The sequence below is a fragment of the Cygnus olor genome, chromosome 1 (assembly GCF_009769625.2).
Source record: "Cygnus olor isolate bCygOlo1 chromosome 1, bCygOlo1.pri.v2, whole genome shotgun sequence".
NCBI lineage: Eukaryota > Metazoa > Chordata > Aves > Anseriformes > Anatidae > Cygnus > Cygnus olor.
The window spans coordinates 113132683-113158440 of NC_049169.1; the positions used below are offsets into that span (position 1 = coordinate 113132683).

Genomic DNA, 25758 nt, shown 5'->3' on the forward strand with positions numbered 1-25758 from the left:
ATGCCAAGAAGCAAAAAGAAGGAAATGGCTAACGCTTGGGCAACAGTAGGAACAGTGCAGGATCGTGGTCAGAATACTAAGCAACAGGAATTATTAAAACAGATGTAAAGTGTACAAACTTCCTCTGGGGAGCACTGTTATAACTCACCCACCATCCATCGGCAAATGTCTGAAGAACACAAACAGTAAAAGGTTGGCAGGTTTGACGTACCCTTCTATAAAACAATCTGATGATTAAGTGTCATCTGATGAAGAAATCTGGAGAGAAACATCTTACACCTAATAAGGGTATTAAGCAAAAAAGGAAAATATAGCAACCCTAAAATCGAGTAACTGATTGCTCTTTCTTAGAGGAAAAAAAGCCCAAACTGAAGACCTGAAGTTAGTGAACTTTGTTAGGCAGCACAGAGAACAAAACAAAGGAAACAGTGAGGGGAACAAATTAGATGGAATATAAAAAGAACATCAGACTATGAGGAAAATGTAGATGTGCATATTTGCCTAAGGTGTGCTGGCAGTAAACAGTGTTTCCTGTTTTAAACATTTGATTTACTTCCAGCTCTATGAAAAAGCTTCTGATATTTGAACTAGCACTATTTATTTCTATAGCACCATCAATATACACAGTGTTTTCTCTGCAACAGGGGAAATGTGGCCACACAAATGATGACTCCTTTCATTCTGAAAGACATTTAGAACGTCTCCTTAGATTTAGAAACTTTCATCTAAAAGACAGGCTAGAGAAGTTCTTCCAGTCCAGACAAAATATTCCTCTATTCCAGAACAGACAAACTATTTTTCTGGCCTCAGAGAAATCATCTCTCATGAAAAAAAATCATTTGTAACATCATCTCTCTGTGAGGAAGATTTTGTGCATCCCACATGTTGTAGCGTCATTGCTCTTCCCACATTATAAACTCTTAAAAGAATCGCATCTCTGTGCCTTGGCAAGACAACCCACAGCCCCATCTGATGCCATCACCAAAATGTTTTGCTGCTTCCTGGAAGTCAACCTATGTATTTATAGAACCTATCTTATGGGAGAGCACAGTTTGCTGTCCAGGGCATTGAATCTGCTGTTGCTCCTCTGGCAATCCAGCCTTCTGGCAGAGCTGCACTAGTTTTTAAGAGGGTAAAAGAACTGTAGAGGCTGCTGGGGCGCCAACCCCTGACCACACCACCCAAGGGCTGGGCCGATGACATGCCAGGTTGTGTGCACCAGGGAAGCTAAACCAGTAACTGCTGCGAGAGCAGAACCAAGAAGTCCATTTCTCTGAGTGGTATCTTGAAGCGCAGGCTGGCAACTCCCAGCCACATGCCTGTGAGCCTGCTGGAGCCTTTTAAAATAGCCATTTGTGACAGGCCAGAAGGACCAGCCCAGCCAGCCCAATGCCTTTTTCAGCTTGCCTGCTAAACCAGGAGGGAACCACAACACAGGAACACCCAGCTACAAATGGCACATCTCAGAGCCAAGGCTAAAGCCACTGAGTCCTCCCTGTCTGACTGCAGCGGAGGCCACCAAGAAGTCTGAGCCTGCACAGATCATCTTGGTAGTGGATTTACCTCACTCCCATTTCTGAGGTTTCCCAATCAGCATCAAACAGGATAATTTCACCAAGAGCCAAATGGAAATTGACCTCATTTACTGTATCAGAAGCATAGCTACTGTCCCTTAGCCAAGGTCAGACTTTCCCCACATTGCTAAAAATGCAGGAGACATGGAGTCCTCCCCTGTCCCAAGAGAAATATTGGTTTGTCCATATAATTAGGAAGGAAGGCTGAACACTGTAGTCCTCAGTGGTTTTCACATCTTTTAAAATACTGTCTTAACTGGAGAGCTAAAACAGGGATTAAAAAAAAAAAATAGTGAAAAGCCAAAGCACATGGAAGAACTCTGTGATAGCTGGTGAACCACTAGAGCATTAATCTCCATTGTGGAAAACTGAGGTCCCATTACAAAAATATTTGTTAGATTATCTAAGCCAAAATGTAAGTATCATTTGCTAGGAGTGGGCAATTTGGATTATAGAATGGCAAGAGACATTGTGAATCCATGGAACTTGGTTGGTTATTAACACATATCTTTGCAACAGGTTTATTTGGCATCATTACACTGAATCTGTGAGTAGCAGATATACCACCTTTACTTTGGAGTGACATATTGCACTTTAAGAGTATATGTGTCTATATATTTTGTGTGTGTGTTTATGAAATTATAAACATTTCCCCTATTTTTTATTATTTTTTTAATATCTGCACATAGGTCCTCCTCTCCCTGCCTCTCTACAATTAATCTGTGTAGAAATGTAGACATGAGAAAGAACACCTGTAAGCATGAGGCAAAAAGATGATGTATGAGAGACTTCAAACTCTAAATAGTTCTACAGTCATTTAGTAAGAACCTGATTTTCTTAGGGAGATTAACTTGATTTGAAGAAAAGTTTAAATATGTTGTGACTTGTACAAGTGGACAGGAGAGTAAACAGTTCAGAGAGAGGACCCCCATGCAACAGACTTAAAAGACTTCTTAGCAAGAGCAAACACTATTGCTCTTCTATTTCTGTCAGTCTTCCATTGGGCTATTTACGTTATCCACACTATTGCAGTCTTTGATATTTATTGAAATTACAAACCCACACTGCCCCAAGTAAAATATGAACAAAAAAAAACACAACTCCAGTGATGACTGCTGGCCATAAAATTAATTAATAATCTGGACAACCCCCCCCCCCAAAATTATGCACTTTTTTGTTCTCAGTTTAATACTGGATGTCCTCCCTGTCAGAAGAATCTCCTATGAACGCTAAATATAAAGCCATAAATTTCAATTTCAATTGGTCATTTGCTCTACTAGAGTGTACTGAAAGAGGCAACTTGTTTGATCAGCTTATTTCTGCTCTGTTTCTGCACCTAGCGTGTATACTAAGAGAACAAAATTACAGTGAGCTTTGCTAATGAATTCAAAGTAGTATAAATCCTACATTGGAAAGCAGTAATTCCATTTTTTCATCATGTATTACACAAAGCTACAAGGAACTGCTGCTATTGATTACTTTTTTTTTTTTTTTTTTAATAGTTTGAGTATCAAAATCAATCCCTTATTTCCTAATTTAAAATAAATAACTAATTGTATAGGGGAGTAAGAAGGTTGAGTTTCATAAAGACATGCTTCTGGGTCACACAAGAGAAAAAGAATCTTTGAAGGCTGGGAATTATATTCTGGTGAATCATTAGATAAATGTCTGGCACTGGACCAGAAAGATTTGTGGCTAGATTAAATATTTAAAGATGCTGCACAACTCATATTATAGCATAGCCTTATGCCAAAACATCTTTGTTCACAGAGAGTCCAAGCTGGTGTTTAGAGGATTACATTTTTAGTGAAATCTATCTGATAACTGATTCACATCTCTGGCCCTGTCTTTATTTGTGTGCTTAAGAACCAAATAGCATTTTAATTTTGCTCTTTTAAATCAGCCTTCAAAATGTAGTGCTTACATAGGAAAAAGTATCATAGCATAAAAAAATCCACTGCAAAATACAGTTATCTTTGAAGCTATGAATATCAAAAGTGCTTCCCAAATACGCTGGAAAAGTTCAAGACAGTTGTGTTCACTTCAAAATATTTCTGCTGCCTTGAATTTCTCATTTTCAGTTAGAAGATTAAAAATAGTAAGTGTTTTTTGCTGAATGTAAGCAGAAGAGAGCAGGGTGAACTGGAAAAGAAAGAATACAAGCCTTAATAGTTGAGAACATGCTACTTGTAAACAACAATGTGACATCGTGAAATGATGTAAAAGAGTAGGACAGCTATTTTTGCAAGGAAGCTATCTTGTGTTTGGTGGGAGAAGGAGGTCTAAAAAAGGGGAAGGAGGGAGAAAATTCTCTCCCTTGCAAATAAATCTCTTCAGGAAGTGGTCACAAGTGCAAGCAATGTGAAGTGCTTTTTTGTATTTTATTCATAGTGCTGGTGAAAGGCCAAGTCACAACCAAGTACTATCGACTACTGTCCAAGCATGGAGGCTGGGTTTGGGTACAGAGCTACGCTACCATTGTGCATAACAGCCGTTCATCACGGCCTCACTGCATAGTGAGTGTCAATTATGTCCTTACGTAAGTCAAAATACTTTGTACCATTATGTGTTATCAGCAATTGATTCATTACTAATTGAATCCTTTAAGTTTGCTTTACTTGTGTCTTCCAGTATCATTCTGTGTTTGCATGTTGCAGCCATTTTTCTCTCCTCATATCCTCCCTCTTTTAGTTACAGAAGCACATTGAGCTAAAAAGAGCTAGTATTTTTGGTGATTATTTCATATACCATCTGCTTGAATGTGTAGTACCACTGGTAGCTTTTTGTGTTAGACCTGGACCTGGTTCTGTAATTGGCATCAGAACTGCAGTGGTGCTGTCCTGACACAGCAAGAGATACAGCTACCCGGCAGAGGTCACAGCTTCAGTTTGCGAGACAGAGAAATGTTAGGAAGCGTTACTCCTTCCAGGGGTGGGTGAATCACCAAGGATTCCCTCACTTGCCTTGGGTTGCAGACAGTCAGGGTGAAACTATCTTCGCACAATGCCAAGCTGCTTCCACTGAGCTTGTGAATGTGCAGAGGTTTGGGCATGCAGTTTATGAATTCTGGTTCAAGTCATAAAGGTGAAGGTGATGAAATTCCTGTCTTGATATCAACCTGAGAGAGACAGAAATCCACGTGGAATAAAGGAGATAAGTAACAGTGGAACAGACTATGCCTGAAAAGACTACCTTAAAAAATAAAAATAATTTAAAAAAAAATGATAAAGGGCACTGCTTTTGTTGAACAACAGCAGAAAAAAGCAGGAAACTACACACCCTTTTGCCTAGACTTGTCCAGTTCTTAACTGGCTTGAAAGTAAATTTTGTTTGCATGATGTTTGTGGTAGCGTCACATGTTTTGCATATGATACTGCTGTTTCTACTACCTGACCTTGAGGAGTTAAAGTGTATGACCAGGTAGCAACCACAGGATGTTTCCTTAGACTACCTGAAGTAGGTACACAGCCCTAGACACATTGGCCAATGCTGCAGTCATTCCTATACAGATGTGAGAGCAGCAGCACTAACGAAAGACTCCGTCCTGCAACCTCATTGAGTCCCATAAGTTGGGGAAGTGATTTGAATGAAAAAAAAAGAGGAAACTATGCCAGGGACATAACAGTATAATCTTCAAATTTAATTCCAGGTTGTTCACCATCAAAAAGCAATGGAAAAGAGTTCTAGATAGGAAGTGTCAGAGAAGTAGTTTTGTTTGCTTGTTTGTTTGTTTTTTTAAAGTTATCGTTTCAAAAATATGCTCCAATGTTGCTACAGACAAAACAAGGGGAGACCATTTAATCATCAGGAATATATCAGTTAATGTTTCAATATATGATCCATAGTCTGTCCTTGATTTGTTTTTTAGCCAGTTTTGTAGATCTGCCCTGTATGTAAAACAAGTAAAAATGAACAAAACAGAGGAGAAAAACAACATTGCAGCTCCGATGGCCTAGTTACAAGGGCATTGCGCTGACAGGAGAGGAACATCGCTCCTTTAACCTCTCCTCAGAGCAAGTTGTGATAGCCAGGAAAGAGACCAATTCTTGACTAAGGAGAAGATGTATGAATTGATCTGTGTCTTCCTACCAGCTGACATGGCTCTGATTCCAAAATACAGGGTGCCACAGATAGCTGAAAGTTGGGACAAGCTTAGGGTCAGAGAGTAGGGACATTTAATGCAAAGATGTTAAAACTCTGTTCCCAGTGGAATGTGTATGACAGAGTCCTGTGGAAACAGAGTCAGACCATAAAATTCACTACCTGCTAGCATCCCCAGTCTAGCACTGCAGACCCATTCTTGGACGAATGAAAACATTGTGAAAGCTAATGTATTTTCAAAGGAGTTATTTGGGATCTGTGTGGTATGTTTGAGTATGTAATCTATTGGACTGTTCTTTTGCAGAGATATTGAGTATAAGGAACTTCAGTTGTCACTGGACCAGGTTACCATTTCTAAGTCACAGTTTTCGTGCAGAAACTCAGTATCTACCTCGCAGGAAACAAGGAAAATAGTAAAACCCAAAAGTAATAAAATGAAGGCAAAACTCAGAACAACGCCTTACCCACAACAGGTAACTTTTTCAGCAGTATTTACTCACCAGTTATTGTGGTAGAGTCCTTGGGCCAGGACAGAAATCCTCTGGAACTGAACTTACTGTAAAACTGACTACAGCATGCTCTGCTGCAAGAACGTCCTTGTAGGCCAGAATACAACCAGACCCTTATGTTCTTGGGGTGAACAGCATAAATAGTACAAAACAGCTCTGGCAAGTGATGCAAACAGAAAGACTTCTGGATTTGGAGGATGTAAAGTCCTTAAAAACAAAACAAAAACAAAAACAATGTGTTTTCTTGGTTAGAAGAAGAAAGCGATGTATTAAGGACAGCTGTGCAGTGAAAATTTGAGCTAGCATAAAACATCTTATTCACTGTTGATGTGCAGAGGTCTAAACATCACATAGATACTGGCAGTTTCCTTATGCTGGAGAATGCTTCATACAAAGGAATCCTAGCAAACAGAGGGCTGGAGTGGGATTTGTGATATCTGTCACTGGGTGAGCCAGAACTAGACGCAAAAGGGAGCTATGTATGGAGATCACCAATAAAACAGGGTTGATGATACTGATAATCTCTGTAAGACATTCTGAGACTGCAATGAATATTGTTGGAAGAGGTTACTATTACCTTAAAAAAAAAAAAAAAAAAAGCACTGAATGCATCTAGCACATACACTTCAGTCAAAACATCACATTAATGGTCTGACACTGCACTTATCAGTAACTTCCTGTGCTCTGCAACAAACTTACGCCCGCTGGTATTTGCAACTGCCTACAATCACTAGCTAAAATCCAGCTGGCAAATTATCAAATAAACCCTTAACATTAGGATGACAAAATTGTTCTTTGTTCACATGTTGAGAGAAGGTAAGGTATAGTGAAGACAAGGAATTTCAAATGCACTGGTAAGCCACTGTAGCCAGCGAGATTGGAGTTCAAGGAGGCCCAGCTTTGGGCGCCTGTATGATATGTTATGCGGTTTCATATAAAAGTTAGTCATTTAACTCTCTTACCCTCCTTTTTTTCTTTCCCCCAGCAATACAGCTCATTCCAAACAGACAAACTGGAATGCAGCCAGGTGGGAAACTGGCGATCCAGCCCTGCAGTGAACGCTGCCACCATTCAAGAACAAAACTTCCATTCAGAAAACAGTGAACTTTTATATGCCCCGTCATATAGCTTGCCTTTCTCTTACCATTATGGACACTTCCCTGTCGATTCTCATGTCTTCAGCAGCAAAAAGCAAATGCTGCCTTCTAAGTTCGGGCAGTCTCAAGGAGCACCTTGTGAAGTGGCTCGGTTTTTCTTGAGTACGCTGCAGACAAATGGAGAATGTCAGTGGCATTATGCCAACTCCTTGGTACCCAGCAGCCAGTCACCATCCAAAAATCTTCCTGAGCAGCCAGTGAACATCATCCGGCATAATCTTGCACAGAGTTATGAAGGTGGGTGTCACTTTAAAAAGAGAAAAATGGAAAAGAAAAACTGTGGGGTGTCTGGGAAATATTTGTAATTGTAATTTGAAAATAGGAAATACAAGATGTTCAGGAAATACAGAAAATCAGAAACAGTGAAATGTAACATCCAGTATGTTTATAGTATTTACATGCTTATCTCACTTCCCTTTACCATAAGCACTTGATTAGGAGTATTAGGAGGGAAGGGATGCCATCCAGAGGACCTGGACAGGCTCAAGAGGTGGGCCTATGCGAATCTCATGGAGTTCAGAAAGGCTGAGTGCAAGGCCCTGCACATGGGCTGGGACACTCCCAAGCAGAAATACAGGCTGAGCAGAGAAAGGATCAAGAGCAGCCCTGAGGAGAAGGACCTGGGGGTGTTGGTGGATGAGAAGCTCCACATGAACTTGCGATGTGCACTTCCAGCCCAGAAAACCAAAGATATCCTGGGCTGCATCAAAAGTAGCGTGGCCAGCAGGGCAAGGGAGGTGATTGTCCCCCTCTGCTCTGCTCTCGTGAGACCCCACCTGGAGCCCTGTGTTCAGCTTTGGGGACCCAGCACAAGAAGGACATGGACCTGTTAGAGTGGGTCCAGAGGAGGGCCACGAAGATGACCAAGCTGCTGGAGCACCTCTCCTGTGAAGACAGGCTGAGGGAGTTGGGGTTGTTCAGCCTGGAGAAGAGAAGGCTCCAGGAAGACCTCAGAGAGGCCTTCCAGTATCCAAAGGGAGCTACAGGAAAGCTGGGGGGGGACTCTTTGTCAGGGAGTGCAGTGATAGGACAAGGAGGAATGGATTTAAATTGAAAGAGGGTAGATTTAGATTAGACATTAGGAAGAAATTCTTCACTGTGAGGGTGGTGAGGCACTGGACCAGGTTGCCCAAAGAAGCTGTGGTTGCCCCATCCCTGGAAGTGTTCAAGGCCAGGCTGGATGGGGCTTTGGGCAGCCTGGTCTGGAGGGAGGTGTCCCTGCCCACGGCAGGGGGTTGGAACTGGATGATCTTTAAGGTCCCTTCCAACCCAAACCATTCTGTGATTCTGTGATTCTATTATCAAAGCATCAGTTGCAAAAATGTATTCACCAGAATCACTTTTAGAACAGGGCAGAGATCCAACCTCCTTTAATACTGGCCTTCATGTTTTGCACTGTCGGAGCTGTGTAAGTGGAATTACTGAGGTAAGTCATCACCGAAGTCAGAAAGAAACAAATGAACTTCAGTCCACATACAGAAATTAAAATAAACATGATCTGTTTCCACAAAAATTGCAGGTTGTTCTTTCTGAATATGAAGTCATTCTGAGTGTCAGTACCTTACAGTTACTACACGGCATGACGAAATGAAATGCTCTGTCTTCCTGCTTCATTTAAAATGTCTTCAGTGCTCCCCCTGATCAACTGTGTCACCTCTCTGTGAAGACGGTTAGCTCAAACACTTTGAAGGAAGCACTGAAGACATTGATTTCTCTGAGGTGGCAACCTATAAGAAATAACCTTTCAAAGCTATAAAGTAAATAATGTAAACAAGCTAAAGAAACACTCTAATCCTTAGATCTCATATACATTACATTGACCTGCATACACCGTTTTGATTGTTTAAAAATCACCAATGGGAGCTGGCTGTTTGACATACTGTTATAAAGTTGGATGGAAACATTCCTTTCTTATAACTTCATTATGGATGTGATGGAGGTAGCAGTAATGAAAAATAAATAAAAAATATTATTAGAAAAAATGCTAGAAAAGATAGGCTCAAAATTCTCTGTATACCAGAAACAAGCATTTTTTTCACATAGGGGCATAACATTAAATATTTCAGATTTGAAGGGAACATCTGCAGATGTTAAAATATGAACTTACTACAAGAGAGAGAAGATGGTATCAGAGAGTGAACATGTCTCCCACAAAATAACTTCTGCCCAGGGTTCTGTCCTTCATGGGGCCATTTGAAGTCACCTAGCTGACTGTCATATTTTACTTTATTGTCCTGCATTTAGGTTGAAAATAAGTAAAATTGAAGCTTTTCTTACAGCCTAGCACAGGTTAATTTTTTTTTTTTTATTTTTTCCCTGAGCTCCTCTAATGTGCTGGCTTCCTTTTGCTACTGTTGTGGGCTGGATGTCAAAAGGAGTAGCTTTAGACCAGAAGAGATAGGAAGTGGTCAGAGCACCAAGTTTGCTGGAGTTCAAGAAACACTTGGACAATGCTCTCAGACACATGGTCTGATTTTTGGGTGGCCCTGTGCAGAGCCAGGAGGTGAACTCAGTGACCCTTGTGGGTCCCTTCCAACTTGGGTTATTTTGTGATTCTATGAGATGTTTTAGGAATGGTTTTGACTCTTCTAAAGATGCTGTGTCTTTGTGGGTGAGAAAGAAGTTAGTTATATCTTTTGAGAAGAAGTATAAGGATGGAAGTAAATCACCACCAGTAAGTCTCCAGGAACAAAGCTATCCTGCATGTACAGAAGTCAGCCCAGCTTTTCTTCTCTGCTTCCAGACTAATGGGTGGTGTCAGACTGACTGAGAAAGTAGACTCACCTCTGACTACTCAGAGGTTGCCATCAGATATACTGAGAACTGACGTGGAAAGAGCAGGCTTTTCAGAGAACAGTTTGTATAACTGACCACGGCCATAAAATTTGCCAGAAAAGCCTGGTGAGCACAGCAGCAGAAAGCAATTTACCATCAGCTGGTAGATGTGGGCAGATAGCTACCAGAATTACACAGGAATACTATTGAATGTGTTTAGGGAAAAAAAAAAAAAAATTCAACAAAATGCTGCAAGCAACTGCTGGTATTTTTCTGTTTCATCATGCATGCATACCTTCACCATTTTCTTGTGACCAGGAAAATGGAGCTCTGATACCAGCAGGTCTTCCTTGCGATTCTACTTGTACTTAAGCTTTTGTTGCTTAAGTTGGAATATGTGGGTTCTCTTCTGAGCAGAGATGTATTTTAATGGATGCTTAGCTATTGGGCATTTGATGAAAATTGACTTGGTACAATTAATTCTCTGCAAGATCCCTTACACTTGTGCTATTTAGGAAGGAAAAAGGAATATGGTCAAACTAAGGCCTGGTCAGAGATCATTGCTGGAGTCCGCACACAGTGCTGAGAATGGGGAGAGAAAAACAGAGCAGCCATTGCAAGCAGAGGATTTATCTCTAATTGTTCCCAAGTTTGTTTCCTCTTGAGGTAGAATTAGCCCTGTTGTACTTTTGCTGAGACTGCTGGCAAAAGAGAAATCTGGACCTTTGGAAGCAACTTTTTGCTTCGAATTGAAAGGGGCATCTGATCTTCCTTACATTGTCAACTGTTGCTTTTTTCAGTGGTTCACTGAAAAACTGACAGCTAGTAAGCTTCAAAGCAGAGAGGATCTGCTTAGCATCATTATCTTCAGTCCAAAGGCAATGCCAAATATGACATCTGGCAACCGGGTTGGATGCTAGGGCTATTCCACATCACATCCATAGAGGCATCTGCCAAAAATGCCGTAGGCCAGAGACATTTTTCACTATGGAAAATAGTTTCTTTTGGAGAGATCAGAGATTTTAAGATGATCATGCGAAGCCATCAAAGCTCTGGAAAAGCACGTAGCAGATAAAACTGCCTGCAAATCAGATGCTGCCGCCTCAGAATCTGGTTTCAAAGCTTCTTCCACTTTTTTTTTTTCCAGCTGGCCTACTCATCAGTAAAGAAACTCTCTTTAGAGAAGGCAACCATCTTCTTAGTCGGGGATGTTCCTTTCTACACTTGAATGGATGCATTGCTACTGTGGGTATCAGAGTATTTGCACATCTCATAAGTTATGCTGTTGGCCTGTCTTTACTATCTGTATGAAGCTTAGTGCCGCAATTCATGCTAAAACTCAGACAATCATGAAGAATATTAAGGAAATCCATGAAAAGGCTCTGGTTTCTCTCCACCCATCTTTCTGGCCTCCTCAACCCCCTTCCCCAGGTTTTGCCTGTGAAGTAATATGACATCTTCCTTGAAAAAATGTAATCCCCTAAAGAGGTCATGAAGACCATATTGTCTTACTATTGTTTTTTGGAGGGAAAATAATAGGAAAACTAGTAATTAAAAAATCAGCTCATGCCTCAGAGTATTTGCAATTAGGGTTCAGGCCAGGACACAGGGCAAATATTGAGCTAATCTACAAAAATATCTTTTTCATTCACATGGACAGTGCTAAGGTCTGTTGTACCTCTGTGTTTTTTGACACAGAGGAATGTCAGCACACCTTTGTTACACAGGTGTGTGTGACCTGAGTGCAGTACAGCAGCTCTGCTGGCTGGTCTTCAGCAAAACTAGGATTGTTGAGTAATTGCTCCTCTTCTCTGAAGAACTTCTTGTATCAAGGATTAGGAAACATTCTGAAATATCATGGGGTACATGTAAACATTCAAGTGTTGGCATTTGTCTTTTCAGAATTTGTAGTGACTGTCAGGAGTATACTCTTCAGAGATTAATGCAGATCAGAAAGCCCAAGAAAAAGCATGAAAGATGCAGCATGGACAAAGACAGCTTCCCCAGCATTGTAAAAATGGATGAGGTTTTCCAGAGATAGGATGCAAAACTCTCTGCTGACAAGGACTGCATAACTTTTGCATGACGGTCTATTCAAAGTACTGGTCTTTCTTTGATTTATGCTGGTTCTAAGATGCTTTTCCTTCATTGTTTACTGAAATAGGGGCAATGAAAAAACAAGGAGCAGATCTACCTATTAACTTCTTGGTATAAAAAGGCATGTTTGTGAATGAAATATATTTTCTGCAACTATCTTTCCCATACTGGGCACCAGCCGATCTTTGACTGCACTATGTAAAGGTCAGGAGGGAATGCCCCTCACTGCAGCACCAGGTTAGCAGGGGAAAAGATTACTCTAGTACACCACAACCGTGCATAGACACGATGTTTTACAGACCAGTTCCTCCTAGGGTAGCCTTCCTGTCGCCATTTGGATGGTGGGATGCTGAACTCTGAGCAGGCTGCCAGGAGAGGGGAGCTCTAATCTCGGGATTTTTGCTCTGCTTGCCCGAGCTGCACCTGGTGTGCAAGTGGGAAAGCAGAGCTCCTTGGCAAGAATTAACAGACGTGATGCCTGAAGGATGGAGCTTGCTGTTGCAGTTGTAGGCTGCTATGAATGGAGGCAGTGTAAGAAAGTATGAAGGGCCTTCTAGAAAGCTACTATCACTCTCGTATGATATACAGCCTTAGATGTGCAATACGTCTCTCTCACTTAGCACAGAGGAGTGATCCAGAAAGCATCCCAAATGAATGCACTGACTTAAGTGCGTTGAATGCAAGGACTGTAAAGCATTTTCAGGGCTGGAGAACTTGCGGAGCGCAGGGGATCCTGACGCACCTGCTGAGGCAGATATGCTGGCACGTGGCCGTGTGCCGGATGGGTGGAAGCAGTCCTGGGATGCTGCCCTTCCACAGCAGCATGGAGCAACAGGTCACGAGAGAACTCCCCATGAGGAGTCCTTCCCAGGGCACGCCTGGGTTTTTCTCCATGAAGGAAGACAAAAGCAGGTTTTCATCCAGCTCCACTAACTGTTCTGGATGTGAGTGGGCAAAAAACTACTGTGCTCTGTAGCAATGCAGGCTTGCTTAACTGTCTGCTCTAACTCCGCAAAAGTGCTGACAACTTTAATGGAAGCCTGCAAGCAATTAACCAAATGCTTACCTTCTTCCTCAACAAGAGAGATGAAAACCATGTTTGAGACACCGGATAGAAAAAAATTGATAATATCCTGTAAATCTCCAAGTATGGAAATTACTTCTTGGTACCAAGAGAGCAGCTATCAGCCCAGCAGAATTTGAGATTACAAAAATGAAGACAAAAAGATTGTGTCCAACTGTTTGCCTTGATGCTTCAGCTTCTTACAGATGTAGGCTCTAAAAATGGAAAAGGTTAATCTTTTGTTCAGAGATGAAAGCAGAGCCATAAGGTAAGCGTACTCCGTCATGCAGTAAGAGAACAAACCCATGACTCTTGTGGAAATGTCAAGTTTGGGAAAAACACCAAAACTGGTATTCCAGCTTAGTTAAATCATGTTAGTTTTACCTCAGCAACTCTCAGCATGGATACTTATTTCATGGTAAGAATGCCAAAAGTGGAGTTAAAATTATAGTGGTATAATTACACTAGTAAAATTTCTAAGTTATTCTCAAACATGTGGCTGAATCCCTGTTTTGATTTGTGATCCAAGAGGGCTCTTTTTCAACAACTGACGAGAAGTCAGTTCGCTTAGGGCTGCATATACTTCTTGGTACAGAAATGTCTGCATACAAATTAAAAACAATAACCTGAAAGGTTGTTGCTTCTTGGAGGATGGTGGGTTGATCAAGAAGAAATTGGATCCAGATTCCTGTTTAAATTCTGGTGTTAATTATGTGGTGCAACTCCCTCTGAAATTAATGAAGCTATGCATATAAAAAAAGGTACAATTGAGCTATTTCTGCTTCCTCTGTTATACATGAAGGCTTTTCCAGTCTACTATAGCATAGGGAATATCTAATTATTAGCGGGTGCAGTTATGTCAGCAACTACTACAGGGGAACTCCAAAACTTTTAAGATGTTGAATAAAATTTTTAGAAAAACAGAAAGCCCCTTTTACAAAAGGGGCTTAGGGGTTCAGGACTTTCAGTAACCATGACACAAAATGGAGCTTAGGTTTAATTTGAGAAATATGGTAAGTGCCTCATTTAACCTTTAGCATAAAACTTTCAAATATGCCTTGTAGGAGTAGTATAACTGTCAAACTGTTCATACAAGATACTCAGCACGAAAAATTAGTACTCACCTCATTTTAGCCATATTGCATGGGAGTAAGACAGTGGGTTTTCTTCTCTTATCATTTGTTCATAGATAGAACTGTACTAAAGGAAAAGTTGTGTAAACCAAGCAGAAAATGATAAAAACAATTCAAATTATTAAACAAGTTTAGCCACCACACAAAAGCTCCAGGGAAAAGATTCTCAATATATTTTAGAGAAGCCTGAATAGAAATCCTAGGTTCCAAACCCCTTGAAAATTTAAAATTTAGCTTCTGATTTTCAATGCACACCCAGTTCAGTACTCCTATATTTGAATGTGAACATTTTCAGTGTTTATTGTAAGTTACATTTCTAGTATACATACAGTTCCACCATATAAAAGTATCTTTAAAGCAGAGATCCGGCATTACTTAAGCAGTATTTCTGTTGCTCTCAGTAGACATTATTAATATCTGATACTATTTTTTTACAGAAAAAAAAAAAAAAAAGCAAAGTCTTGAACATGATGGAAGTCAGTATCTAATACTATATACTTTCTTCCCCTTTCATTACAAGGGCAGGTGTCCAGTATACTTCCACAGTGACAGGAAAAATAAATTCTGTTTTACTGTAATCACCGACATTTAGTAAATGTTAGACTTCCTTTGATAAATCATTTGTTGAGTTCTGAGAAGAGCTTATTAAGTCCGAATTTTTTAAATAGTAAGTCACATTTCCTAATATTTAGTTCTTAGGTTTAGTTTCCTGATTTGACCATATTAACAATGACAGTGATTTATAATCATACAGTCAAATAAACAAATGGGCATTTCACATAGTAGCACAGAAAACATTTTTAGAATTGCTTCTGAATGATTTTTGACTTTTCAGTACTGTCTTAGAGAAGCTTATCCAAAGCCACCGAGGCAAACGGGAGTGTCTCTGATGTCTTCAGTGGGACTTGGATCCGTCCCAAAGCAAATGGGTATTAAAGTTCAGTCATAAAAAGTGTCAGAGTGTAACTATTATATGAGCTCGTCTCCAGTGATTAACATGTTTTCTCTTTCCTGCAAGTGCCCATATCAAACAGAAGATACAACCAAGATGCTCTCTCTGACAACTTTACAAGTTGCACAGCACCCATGCCAGGCAGCAGATACAAAGAAGAGATTTATGATTCCGGCATCATGAAACCCACCAAAATAGAGAACAGGATTCAGCCACCTCACCATCTTATTAAAGAAGAAAACAAGTTAGCTTTTAACAGAGACCTACAAGAAAAAATGAGTATTAATGAAAGTTCTTTTTCAAACTCAATAGCTAATTCCTTGCTGCCAAAATCAGAATGTTTCCAGTCTAAAGCTATAGGACAGTTAAGTCATCTCCTACCAGTGCCCTCCGTATATGAACAAACAAGACGGATTTGTATGAAAGAACCCAAATATGGGCATATTAGTCACCATGCTACGAATCTAGATGAAGTGGACAGTGATGACAGAATGACTGTAAAGCTCGATCATGATTCTGAAAGTGAGTGTGTGATGGATGTAAGACCCTCTGGACAAGTTCCATTTGTGCTTCTAAATTATCACCATGTTTTAGCTAAACATGGCACATTTCAAACTTCACCATGTACAGCAACAGGACATGTAGGAGAAAATTATGGATACAATTCTGAGGAAGTAAATACATTTATTTACAAAAACCAAAGCCCCTCATCAGCTTCTTCTCCAGAAACCCACAAGGAAACTGCACTACCCCATTATATTGGAACTTCTGTAATAATAGCCAATGGAAGGTGACGGTAGTAGAAAAGTATTTACATGTAATTGAGAAGTCAAACTGTAATGATTTCCAAAAAGCATGAGAAAACATGGTTACATTTACTGAGCATAGCTGAAGGTCATTGAGGGACAGACTTGTGTGTTCCTGGCAAGCCATGTGTAACAGCACCTTCAAGGTCAGGAAAAAAGAACACATCCAGCTTCAGTGCTTCGTTGTCAAAGATTAAGCTCTGGTGCCAGTGAGAAGACTTGTTACAGATCTTATTTTTGTTATTTTATAGTGTGCAACAAAATTAAATGATAGGTGTTATATGCAGAGATTTATATGAAGAACATTTTTTCCCTTATCCCCTCCTTCTCAAAGTACATTCAAGATATATTATTTTTCTTTTAATCGTTATCATAAACTGTACACCCTAGTTTAGGTATTTTTGACAAACTGTGTGAAACCTTACATCAACTCTCCACCCATGTGTTAAACATCCTGACAAATGAACTTTGTTTAAAGAGTGATGATTTTTAGTATCCATAATACAGTTGTACAAACCAAACAGAACTCAGTTTGGAACACGCTTATTTATTAATTATCCAAAAGTTTTTAAAATAAATCAAATCTGAATTTGATTTATTTAAGATAGATTTCAGTATTCAGAGATTGTTACTGCCACCATTTAACGTAACAACGAATGATATCATGACATATTAATACATAAAAAGATATATATTAAAGGGTTACAGGTCTTGTCATGGTGAATTGGGACAAATCACATAGCAGGAACTAAAGATTATTCCCCATAAAAATGTAATAAGAAAAAGAAACTTCTAAAAAGTGTATTCCACTGAATATTCCGGGAGAACGCTGTGTAGTTTTTCAAACCAACTAATCAAAAATACATTTTAATAATAGCACCAGAAAATGTTTTATTTATAGTCAAGGGAATAATGAACATTTATGCTTTATTTTAAACTTACTAGCAACCTTCTGAAGTTTGAAAAGTTCAGTTTTTAACACACTGCACTTCCTTAAGCATAAATCTCATTGTCAACACAAAGGTAAGATTAATATTTGCCTGATTCATGCACTTCACAAATTATGTCAGCGGACAATCTGAATAAGAAAAGTCAGAAGTCATTGCACAACCACAAGAAACAAGATTGCACTTGAAGTAAAGCCAGGTACATCATTGCTTTGAAGTGAACCCTTTGCATACATCTCAATTTGTGCCAATAAACTAGAAAGCAAAAAGCATACAGCATATATTTAAATTCTGCCCAGCCTATTAGGAACAGATCCCCCCCTTGTTTTTACTTCTCTGTAAAGTTTGCAAACCAAGAAATAAGGAAGCATACGAATCTGTGTGTGTTTTCCTGACAAGTTGGTCCAGTTTGTCTTTCACCCACTTCCCGAAACATTCATGTGCTTTTGATAAAACAACGTATGGCTCTCTACATAATAAGTGTAAATAACGATAAAGGTTTTTGTAGATCTGAGTCCACCATATTTAGCCACATTTCTTAGCCCCATTCAAAGCTAGTTTACATTTTAGAAACTTCTTTTCTCTCTCCAAAGAGACCTTTCCTAAAGAAAATGCTTACCTGGCTTGTGCAATATGGAAAAATACACGCTCATGGATTGCACCTTGTCAGATAAAAATGTAATGAAATACACACTTTTTTAAAGTGCACATTCTCCATCTTGTATGTACAGTAATAATATTCAGTCACCTCCTTGCACCTATGGATATTTATTGCTATGAGTAAACAATAATACTGTTAACGTGTTTGAAAATAATCTTCAGTATTTTTATTGCTTTCAATTAAAAGTTTAACACAGAAAGCTTTATTATGAAGCTAAATTGGTATTCACTTTGGAAATTCACAGCTGTCTGACTGAATTTACTAAAAAAATGCTACCTTTCATGACAAATATAAGCAAAAATACCTAATCAGTCACTACGAGAATAGCGACTTTTTAGCAAGGATAAAAAAAATAGCAAAGCCAAACCAACATATTCACTTTAATTGTATTCCTTGTTTTTTCTAAAGCTAGAGAAGGCATTTCTCCAGAAATGTTATGAGTGAGTATTATTATCATTCTGATTTCATTAATTGATGAGACCCAAGCTGGTTTTATAGTGGCTTTATTTAATAGCTTTCCCAGCCAGTGTTACTCATGAATGCACCCAACTTCTTAGAAGATACAATTATGCTACGACTTGTATGTTAATTTTCTTAAATTAAAACCATACCCTATTAAGGAGTAACTGACATTGTTTGCATCATTAAAAAGAAACCTGATGCACAACTCTTTCATATTACGTGTCTCTCCATACATACCTCATTAGTGCATTGCTGCACATGAAGTCAATCTGGTGTATTTTTCTGTTCTTATAAGTAATTCTCATAATAAAAACACGTTTTCAGGAACGTACAAATTAGGCTTTGGTTAAAAAACACCATTAATATTTTTCAGTAAAATACCACCAAATATTTTTCCAGCATCTAGCTTGTTATTCACACTTCCAGGCTTTGTTCAACAAGCCTGAGTAGAGGAGGTGTTCCATCACTCTCCCACAGATGTTTTGCAGTATATGACATTCAAATACACGAATTTTCCCTGCTAGGAAATAATGAATCAATTATGCATTCACATATGATAATACAGAGTAGGTTTTAGAAAAGATCTGTGATTATAAAAGCAAATGTGTGAAACATTTTTCCTGCCATTCCAAAATAGAAACAGCAATTGCATATTCACATCTGGAATGTGAGTACATTATACTGAGAGAAAAATATGAGTTCAAGCATCGACTTTTAGTCAGTTAAACTACAGATGTTTATAGTATGCTATTACTGTAGAATGTGGTACAGCCATTGACAGTGGCAATGTTTTTAATAATTGGAAAAAATTATGTCATGTAAGTGGAGTGTGAATTGCATTATATTATGAAAAATAACCTAAGTTCTCTCCATCATACTTATTCGAGCCAGTATAGATATCTTTATCATAGATACCTTTATCATGCAACTTGATGGGATTTAAAATCTTGGGGGAGGTCAGGCCTAGCAAGTAAAGTCTATGCAGTATGAAACAGAGAAAGAGTGTGAGAGGGGTAATGATTTACCTAAATATAAAGTTGGAAATGTTAATCCCATATTGATGTCTCAAAAGTTTTTATCCTATTAAGAGAAACAGTGCAATGTAAATAAGGTGGTAAGGGAACAGACTTCTCTCCAGGTTACAACCATGTAATTTCAAAAGGGCATTTAAGTAATTTAATTAAATTAAGCACAGTGGACTATAGGTGTAAAATCTGATAATAGATCACTGAGATAACGTGGAAATGCTATCTTTATGAATGGTATACCTGCCAGATATTAGCATTTCTCTAAAAATCACAAAACACCACACCAAGCATTTTTTCAACATTTCAGTCATACTTCAAAAGCAACACAGAGAAAATTTAATTTCATTTTTTCCTGAACATTAGATTTTGCTTTTTTTTTTTATATATATGATGCAGATATGAGCTACTTGGCAAATGTAGGAGAAAAAGCACGCAAAACAAACAACCTATTAATGCTCAGAATTATATATGTATTCCCTAAAAATGTAAAGCATTTTTGCTTATTTATTATGTAAAACAGAACTGTTAAAATGATAATAAAGTCCTGTAGCCAAAGGAAAAGTGAGTTTGATTTTTTTTTACTACAAAACACAAGATTTCACAAAGAATAACACTGTACATTTGAAAATTTATTTCAATTATGACACTATATTTGACAGTTAGTGTATCATAAAATACAAGGAATTATGTATTCTGTTTAAGCCACATTACATTTTAAAGGGAGAGTCTTGGAGAATGGAAAATAACACAGAATCACTAATGAAACACCCTAATGCAAGATATTCAAATACAGCATCAGTTTACAATTCCTCCCTGCAGTTCTTTTTTCTCAGTTGTTTGCTACATGATGATACTCTGCTGCATGCCACCATTTTTTGACCTCTGTTCTTACTTCAGTCCAGATTTAATTTCTTTGGTGTCTGGTCATTGCTGTGCATCACTACTGTAACTTATGCATGCAAATGCTTTTATCAAGCCAGCTTCCCCCAGGAATGAATCAACTGTTAGCAGCACAAATCTTTTTCACAACACCTACTAAGCTGTACTTCAGAAAAAATTGATGTAGCTATTGCATATTACAAAGTAGTTGCAGAGAGTAATTTTTTAGACTGCTGAGGTCTTGTAGCTGGATCAGAAAAAGCAAAAAAATAATTAACCCCCCCCCAACAGTTGCACAATTAAACAGCAGCATAAAGAATTAAATACTTTAATATTATTTCTAGATAATAGCCCTTGAAGTATATTATATTTGCTGGATAGATTTTAACAACACTCTGAAGTCTTATAAAACATTTTAATAGAAGTGAGATGTACTGCTTGAACTCTTAAATGTTAAGTACATTATTACTATTTCAAATCTTTGGAAACAGCATTGGTTCTGTCTGGACACAACCTGCTTACTCTTTCTGAACACAGACGTGCCAACACACTCTGCTTGCTCTGCAAAAGTTTTCTGATCAATAAACAATCTCTATAGATATTTGCACAATGTGTAATTCAAGAAACGTTATAACAGTCTCAGAGAAAAAAATTAAGTCACAGAAATATGGACACCACAATAAATGTTTTTGAAAGCACTTCATCAAGAAAATAGTTTAAGATATGACATCAGCCTCACAATGAAATAAGTGGTTTACTAATCTAGACATTTAATAAAATTAAACATTTTCAGTGCATTACTTCTGGGTCTGGAGATGTCTGATTCTCTACATACCTATGTTCAGAGACCACACTACACCACATTTGTCTGTCTTATGTAAAGAACAATAACAAAAATACAAAAATGTTGTGGTTTTCTGGGTGTGCCAAGTTTGCCATAAAAAGAATAAGATTACTGGCTGTGCTCCCCAAATACCTTAAGATTAGTGCGGTATAGGAAGGTTCACTGGCGTTCTTGACAGTAACAGCTGCTAGCCAGAATGACCTGATTCCACTGCTCTGTATATAACATGAATTTTCTTTGTGAAGTTCTTTGGTTCTTCTGAAGGAAAGGTCAAGTCTGTAACAAATGCTTTATTCAACTCAAGGCTGTTTCCACAAGACAGAAGGTAGTTTTAAACACACAGGAAGAGGCCACTAAAAAGTTGAGGCAAAGTGGTATTCCCACACCATCTACCTATGCTCTGACAAATCCACACTTGATTAGTTCTTATTTATAGAAAGGAAGTTCAGTGCTAAGTTTCAATGCAAACCTTTTCAGAATAATCTTACAACTCAAAGCAAGAATAAAACATGCTTTTCATTAAAAAAGACTATGAAGAAATCCAAAATGGAATGATAGCAACCATGAAATATTGCAACGTTTTACTATTAAAAAATACATCTGCCTTCTGCTCACTGTGACAGCTTAGTAAAGTGAAATTTTGCAGGTACTCCACTATGTCCTTCCAACAGGAACATGTTTTATCATTTTTTCCCATCATTCTTATACAGTACTTGTCCCTAGCGTAGGGAGAGCATGTTTTAAGGAAGCAATTCAAGTCAAAACCTGATGCCCAGCCTAATCATTAAAAGGAACCTCTACAGGCACTCATCAGTGTATCTGGAATATGAGTGATATCAACAATGTTTCCTATTGGCATAGTCTACTGTACCAAAACAGAGATAGTGTTTTAGCTACAAATTTCATATTGAGATACAGATCTAAAGTTTTGTAAAACTCTGTGGTTGAAAAAAACTGTACCAGAATTTTGCTTTCCACAGCTGACCAGCAGCAGCATGCAATGTTTATGAGCTACTTGAAGGAAAAGATAAAAAAGAAGTGAAGACGCACAGAGATGTGTACATACACACACACACAACCACAAACACGCTATATATATGTATATATAAATGGGCTCTTTTTTATTTAAACTTTATTAACTCAGACTCAAATTTCATTCAATTATAATATACATCAATATTTGGTTCTGAAATAAAGGTAGCTGCCAAAAATTAACAGCCCAAAGCAGCTTTGAAGTATCTGGTGGGAAAATGTAAAAATTGGTGTTCATGTGTATCATTTTAACTAAGCCAATTAACAGCTGTCTACACTCCACTGTACAGTTCTATGAAATATTGGTGTGCAGTCTCATATGATGCAGATCACAAGGGAAAACAAAACAGCAGAGGACAGACAACCAGGCACACACACTAATATACTGTGATATGGAGCTAAAAGTCCTAAATGTAAGAGGGACAACTTAATTTTTAGCACTTGCTGCCAAACCACCTAAAACCTAATATGTGAGGATTACTCTAAATTACCTTTACTGACTAGCTTCCTTGCTTTAAGACTTCTTGGCTTTGTAACTGAAACAATCTACTAACATGTTCAGATTGTTTATGAGGTGAACTTTAACCAAAAAAAAAAAAAAAAAAACATTTCTGGCTAGTAGACAGAAGTGCTTTGTGGAAACCAATTTGGCTTATCCACCTTTAGTAGGGACCAGGTAACATAATAAGCAGTGCTGCCTACTTGAGGAAATGAAGCTGGCCACATCACACCTATGATAAACTTTTTGTTTGTAGAGAACCATTTGAAGTGCTCTGGTGGCCAGCCTCCTGGTACAAATTCATCTTGCACAGGAGAAAACCCAACAAGCTGCTTATCACACAGAAGATCCCACATGCCTACCTCACGATGTTTTCCAAACATGACCACACTAACACTGTGCAGCCAGCCCCAAAAGCAAGTTATTTCCAGGTCAGCAGATGTTAAACCTCTTGTTCTCAGTGGTTAACAGCAAAACCAGATGCCCTACTTTGGGAAAGGAGGGGTGAAACCAGAAATGATGGAAGAGAATTTGGACACAGGTAACTGCGTGTTTTCTTGTTTTCACTGTAGTAACTGTTTACGGCAGGGATCTTAAAGAGTGGGGCATTTTCTCTTACTTATTCTCTTAGCTTCATTACTATTACAGTGGAATTACTATTAAACTCTAAACTGTTTAGACTTCCATCCCCTAGAATGGAATCCTACAATAAACCAGATAAGAGCTTTTCAACTAGGTGCTACACCCGTCATGACCTCCAGTGGACTATTCTTATAGGGCTAAAACCTCTCAGAAGACTATAATTTAACGGAGATATGAGATGATTTGCTTAGATCCAACTGAGTATGAAAAGCAAAAATACATTGGTATAACCAACCACAGTTCTTACGAGCTGATGGAAAATTCTCCAAAAACTCAAGGCAGCCATGACAGAGTTGCAGACTTGAGACCAAAGCACAGTATGTAAACTGTTGTACAGGTCCATATGGAGAAGAACCAAGACGGCAAGGTTCTACTTAGACCTGAAGCTAAGCACAGTGGTAAGCCCACTAATTCAGAAATATATGATGAGCTCTTCTAGATGATTCCACTGCAGACAACAAAAAAACCTGAATCTAGTTAATAAAAACATGGTAAATATGTAAATCTTGTACTGTACTATAGCGCTAAGCACAATGAAAACACCCCTTCTGAAACCAAAAGATTTAGCCAAATACAGTGTGTAATCGAAGAAAAAGTTCTGTTCATTACAAAGTACTCCTTTGAAATCAGGGTCCTTTTAAAGAATAGGTGCTTATAAAGAATGGCAACATAGATGTGTTTTTAAGTTAATGCAACAGAACTTTAGCAAAAGATAATTACTTCTTCTTAAACTCTTGAAGTTATCCATCTCAAAGAACAAAGACGTTAGAAATTGGAAGAAAAAAAAAACACAACCATGCCATCAACCACCCTCCCACCTTTAAGCAAGTTTAGCTGCTAGTGTTGAATAGTAAAGAGCCTCTTTTTGCATTGTGAGCTCTGAGGACTATTAATGCTTTGGGATTATGAGGTTTCTCAGCATGTCAAAAGAGTTGCCGTCTGGATGCACAGACTCTACACCTTTGCCTTCTTCATGAACTTGAAGGAATCCATAATCATCTATCCCAACTATCCATGCAATTGGGCCCTCCTCATTGTAGAGATGGACTTGCTTACCACTGTCGTTAAAGAAAAACAGACAGTTATGAATTAATTGATTACAGAAACAATAAAAAAATAACAGAGGACTACTATCTAGTAGAATATTCTCACTTTATGGGTTCTTAACAGAGAATGTTTTTCAGCAATATTTTCTATTTCCTGCTTTACTTTCTTTCTGTGGAATTAACAGTAACACCCCCGTCCCCCCGCCCTTTTTTTTTTTTTTTCCTTTTGGTAAAAGACATGACTACAGCAGCTTTGTAAAATACCTAGAAACACTCTTTAACCTGTGCTAGTCCATTGATTTTACTGTGTGTTATTTTCATTCTCACCACAGAATCACATACTACTTAGGAATATATATTTCAGTTAAGTCACCAGTTTTAAAGGCAACCTGGTAGAACACTGAAAATGGAAGATAAAACATCCATGAGTTATCTCTAACGTTCTTAAAAGAGAAGAACATTATGCTTACCTGTGTATCCAGTACTTGTAGTAACGGGGAAGAACTCCGTTGGGCCCTTTCTCCTGAAAAATATCTATAAGCCTCTCTAGCACAGTTACAGTTCTTGCAATAAGGCAGTCTGCAGTTAAAGGCTTAAGTTTTGTCCCCTCTTCCTTATTAAATTTTGTGATGAGGTCATTGATGCATATGGTGGGGTTGCTGTTATTCACATTAAATCCAAAGCCTGAAGAAGACAAACCAAAAGAATGGGACAGGATTTGTAAATATGACTATTTTGTCTCTACTAAAAAGTTTGTACTTCAACTAGTTGATATATTATTATCTCTGAGGATTTTTTTGCAGTATTTCTTCAGTCTCTTACACCTTTAAATCTTTCTATTTGCATAATTACAAATTACAGTCCAGATTTGACTTGGTTCTTGTCCTTAAAGTGCCTCTTCAAAATTGTAGAAGTAAATCCAGTACAGCCCTTTCAACAAAACACCACCCTATCATGGAGGTTTAGGAAGATGTGAAGTGGCAACTATCATATTGGTTATAATAACATCAAAGTGAGAAATTCTTTTACTCACTCTAAGTAGACAGGTAGTTAGCTAATTGAGAGCAAACCCTTGACCATACTCTGAGATGCAGTTTTATCTTTCAGTTTAAAATTTAATTAAGAGTACTTTCTGTTTACTGCAGTCAGCTGATTTCATTTTCTGAAAATTAAGCATTGTTACTCAACTGATACGACTTGTTTGGCTTGCCGCGAAAAGCCCAGAAGATTTAAGTTTGCTGGGTAAGACTCCAGTTTGCTTAATCTATTTTACCACAGCATATCCTTTAGAAGCCTCAAGTCTCTCACTGAGATTTCTCCAGCTAGAATAACGTTGGCAGAATGCCTTTCTTATTTAAATATGCCTCCTGGGGCCTTTTTTGCAGCCTGCTGAAACAGGCTTCAAGGGATGTAAAGAAATATATTGTATTACCTGTTTATTTTTTCTCCTAATAATTTGGATTTTTCTTTCCTCAGACATTTGGGATATAACACCAGTCCTGTCAATCAGGTTTAGACATGATGCACCTCCATGTGTAGGAAGGTCCAGAT

The 25758-nt window shown here is 38.4% G+C and overlaps 2 protein-coding genes across 2 annotated transcripts in view; one reads left to right on the forward strand and one right to left on the reverse strand.

Moving 5' to 3' along the window:
* Window positions 1-20532, forward strand: part of SIM2 (SIM bHLH transcription factor 2) — a 60146-nt gene extending 39614 nt beyond the window's left edge. Inside the window, exons 9-12 of the mRNA XM_040577316.1 lie at window positions 3966-4113; window positions 5980-6148; window positions 7170-7578; window positions 15428-20532. Coding sequence (XP_040433250.1) covers window positions 3966-4113; window positions 5980-6148; window positions 7170-7578; window positions 15428-16155 — 1454 coding nt within the window. The 3' untranslated portion in view covers window positions 16156-20532. The remainder of the gene's footprint in view (window positions 1-3965; window positions 4114-5979; window positions 6149-7169; window positions 7579-15427) is intronic.
* The window catches only part of HLCS (holocarboxylase synthetase), a 126427-nt gene continuing 120542 nt past the window's right edge, over window positions 19874-25758 (reverse strand). The window contains 2 exon segments of the mRNA XM_040577305.1: window positions 19874-24219; window positions 24678-24891. Coding sequence (XP_040433239.1) covers window positions 24051-24219; window positions 24678-24891 — 383 coding nt within the window. The 3' untranslated portion in view covers window positions 19874-24050.